A 3,044-nucleotide genomic window follows, 5' to 3' on the forward strand; every position below is an offset into this window, starting at 1 on the left:
CCCAAGCCCGAGCCTGCCTCCTGGGTGCGTTCATGGCTGTCTAATGGTGACGTTCCCATTTCTCTGTGACCTTACGTGCCCGTCTATGTAGGTCTCCGCAGACTGGATCCGCGCCTGTGTTCGCAATCTTACGAGCACGGCAAATCTTGTGTGCGCGCAGGGCCTACAGTCCCGTGGCTTCTGAAGCAATCAGAGAAGGCGTTTGCAGTCAAAAGGCTAAATATTCCTAGCGCTTCACGATATCACATCGAACGATGCACTAGTCTGTAGCGAAGAAATATGTGTCTCGGTGTCACACACGGCTGCGCCACCTAGTGCGTAGTGCCCTTCCTGTCCTCCTCGTGTCCTCCTTTCCCTGCGCAACCCTCCTTACACGCTTTCCCTCTCTCTTCTTCGCTAAGCCCAGAAACAGTTGCTATATTGTCATAACAGGAGGGGATGAGCCAGAAGCTATCACACTAAAACGAAGAGAAGCTCGGAGAAAAAAAAAACGCCTACCAAATCTGTTCCTTCCCAGTGCTTGCCCGATTGCAAGAAGGAAAAATTAACGCCCGGTTTCATCTCTGAGAAGACTGGTCATCACTGCACGATGTGGACTGTGCGGCTGAACGGCGTTCCAGACCTCGTCAACAACATGGCTGTCACCATCAAAGGGAAGGTCTACTCGTTCGACACGTTCTACAACTATCACGATGAAAGCGATGGAATGTTATTGCAGCCACTTAGGCGCATACACCTTCCACCCCGTAACGTGAAGGTGGGGTGTGCTGCTGACCGAGTTGCACTCCCAAGGTGAGCCGATTACCTGCATCGACCACGGCATTGCCGCCTACGGGCAGTGCGTCTACATGTGGGGGAGTTCCTCGGACATAAGGTCGGGAATTGGCGGCACATACCGGTACGATACCTTCGCTATGACAGGGAGCCGCAAGAAGATGCTCGGCCAAGTGCCGACAGTGAGCATCTTCTTTTGTTTGCATGCTGGGTCAATGGATGTACCGTCTTTGTCAAAAGTAACCAGGCTGCATGGTTTGCTTCAAGCTTGTATAGTGGGGCCCTTCTGGCTTTCCGGAAGATCAAAGGGTATTGGAGGGTAAGAAGACCCCCAATCTTTACCTTTAACGACCATTTCAGCTTGAGGGAAGCCGTAAGGGCTCCACTGTACGAGTTAAAAGCAAACCATGCAGCCTGCTTACTTTTGACAAAGGCTGTACATCTTAGATAACTTGGACACGGAATACTCGTACCGTGTATATTTTCTCAACCCGGAGAGCCTGACGTGGCATCGCGTTCCGACCAGTAGAGAGACCCCAGCTAGCCGCTGCTTCCACACGGTGTCCGCAGTCGACATACACCGTCTTTCCCCGGCCCCTCCAAAAGGGGCTGAGTAAGACGGAGGAGCGAACTTTAAGGCGCCTGCAGACAGGTACTCTACTCTGTCCTGCAATCTTAAAGCATTACGATCCAAACACGGATGGGCGATGCCCGCACTGTGGGGAGACCTGTGATATTGTTACGTGACGGCAAGCGATGAAGAAAGGACTGCATGACCGATGGCGATGATATGATTTCATGTTTGCGAGCCTAGCACGAGCGCTCCTGCCCATGCCACTGCCCGCTTCGTCGTCTTCTAGTCCGTCACAATATCTTCCACATGGTGTGGGCATGTACTCAAAATCCCCACCTCCCCCCTCCCCCTACCCCTTCCAGAGAGGCATGGGAGACTGCCCTCCTCAACTGCTCCTCGCTTGAGTCTCAAAGGGCTCTGGTGAAACGGGCGATAGACTGGGCATTGTCATGCGGTGTCCCGGACTAGGGACGCCGACCATGTAGCGGGGCCACTCTGTGGCTCCCAAACTCTATTTCAACAATTAAAAGTTTTCACCACCACCACCACCAGTCGGAACCCGCATGTTTGGGGTGGTCAGGCGTTCGACATAGGGGTAAACGACCGGTACGATGATTACTTGTATTATCTGGAAACCACCAGCTCGATGTGGGTGCACCCAAGTGTGGAAGGTGTGCGCCGCAATGGTCGCAGACATCACTGTGCCTTCGTGCATGACGAAGACCTGTACATCTCTGGTGGCTGCAAAGGACAGGTGGGCGCCTACTTTGGAGACATGCACAAGTATGACATCGAGAACTTGTGTTGGGTTGAAGTGACACCACGAGGGTTACGCCCATCTGCTAGGCGCTCGGCCGGCTGGAGCGTGATGGGAGAGAGGGTGTTAATTTTCGTTGGCTTCGGATCTGCACCACACCATGCAAACAGAGAGCGTGGAGACAATGCTTCTGAAGAGGGAAAGGTGGTGACGGACCTGCACGTGTTGCACTTAGCACCGACACTGCGGAACTTTTGCCTCCTTTCTGTCATCGATGAAGGTCTTGATGTAGGTGGATTACCGGCAGCTATTGGAAACCAGATCTACGCTATCTCTTCTGGCTCATCATGACAGCGCACTCGTGCTGCGCCTCATACGAACGGCGCACCTTCTGCAGAGCCACAGACGGTGGTGAGGCGACGACGGTAGTGATTTCAGGGCCTGTACTTAGGTAGGTAATAATTCTTTTTTTCTGAGAAACGCCTTAAAAACCGAGCTTCCGCGGCGGGCAGCCATTGGTCCCCTATCACCTATGAGCGCCCTGCTCTGCGATTTGCGTTCCACCCTCGGCAGCCAGCGGAACCGGGGCCAGCAGGATTTGACTGAACCACGCTCAATCGTTCGTCATCCGTCAGATGGCGCTGTCGGCGCTCGCGGAATAGAGTCACTGGAACTCTATTGCAGAAGGGCGAAGGAACTTTTTCACCCGCTGTCATGGCGTGGCTGACTAGCTACGGCCATGGCACTAACAAAATAAACAAAATAAAAATAAATCTTGCAAAATCAGGGAAAACATTCTTTCCCGTTTTTTTTTCCATTTCTCAGAAGGAAAAAACGCTCGAAAATTTCTTACAGTAGTTACGGGCTGTTGTGACTGTACTTCGGACCACGTGGGCCCGATCAGGCATCTACCGTGAACAATCACCAAGGCCGACAACC

At 52.9% G+C, this 3,044-nt stretch overlaps 1 protein-coding gene across 1 annotated transcript; it reads left to right on the top strand.

Annotated features, from left to right (window-relative positions):
* Window positions 1-589: 589 nt before the first annotated feature.
* On the top strand, window positions 590-2,456 carry LOC149357058 (kelch domain-containing protein 3-like). The gene is made up of 2 exons (XM_089576491.1): window positions 590-792; window positions 1,901-2,456. Exons 1-2 carry the CDS (start codon window positions 590-592, stop codon window positions 2,454-2,456), a joined length of 759 nt encoding a protein of 252 aa, XP_089432617.1.
* Window positions 2,457-3,044: the final 588 nt, after the last annotated feature.

This window comes from Amblyomma mixtum, chromosome 3, assembly GCF_055824585.1.
Source record: "Amblyomma mixtum isolate Tamu chromosome 3, ASM5582458v1, whole genome shotgun sequence".
Taxonomy (NCBI): domain Eukaryota; kingdom Metazoa; phylum Arthropoda; class Arachnida; order Ixodida; family Ixodidae; genus Amblyomma; species Amblyomma mixtum.

Coding starts and splice junctions, on each gene's coding strand:
- LOC149357058 (XM_089576491.1), top strand. CDS start 590: ATGTGGACTGTGCGGCTGAACGGCGTTCCAGACCTCGTCAACAACATG. Junction 793..1,900: donor GACCGAGTTGCACTCCCAAG/GTGAGCCGATTA, acceptor CACCACCACCAG/TCGGAACCCGCATGTTTGGG.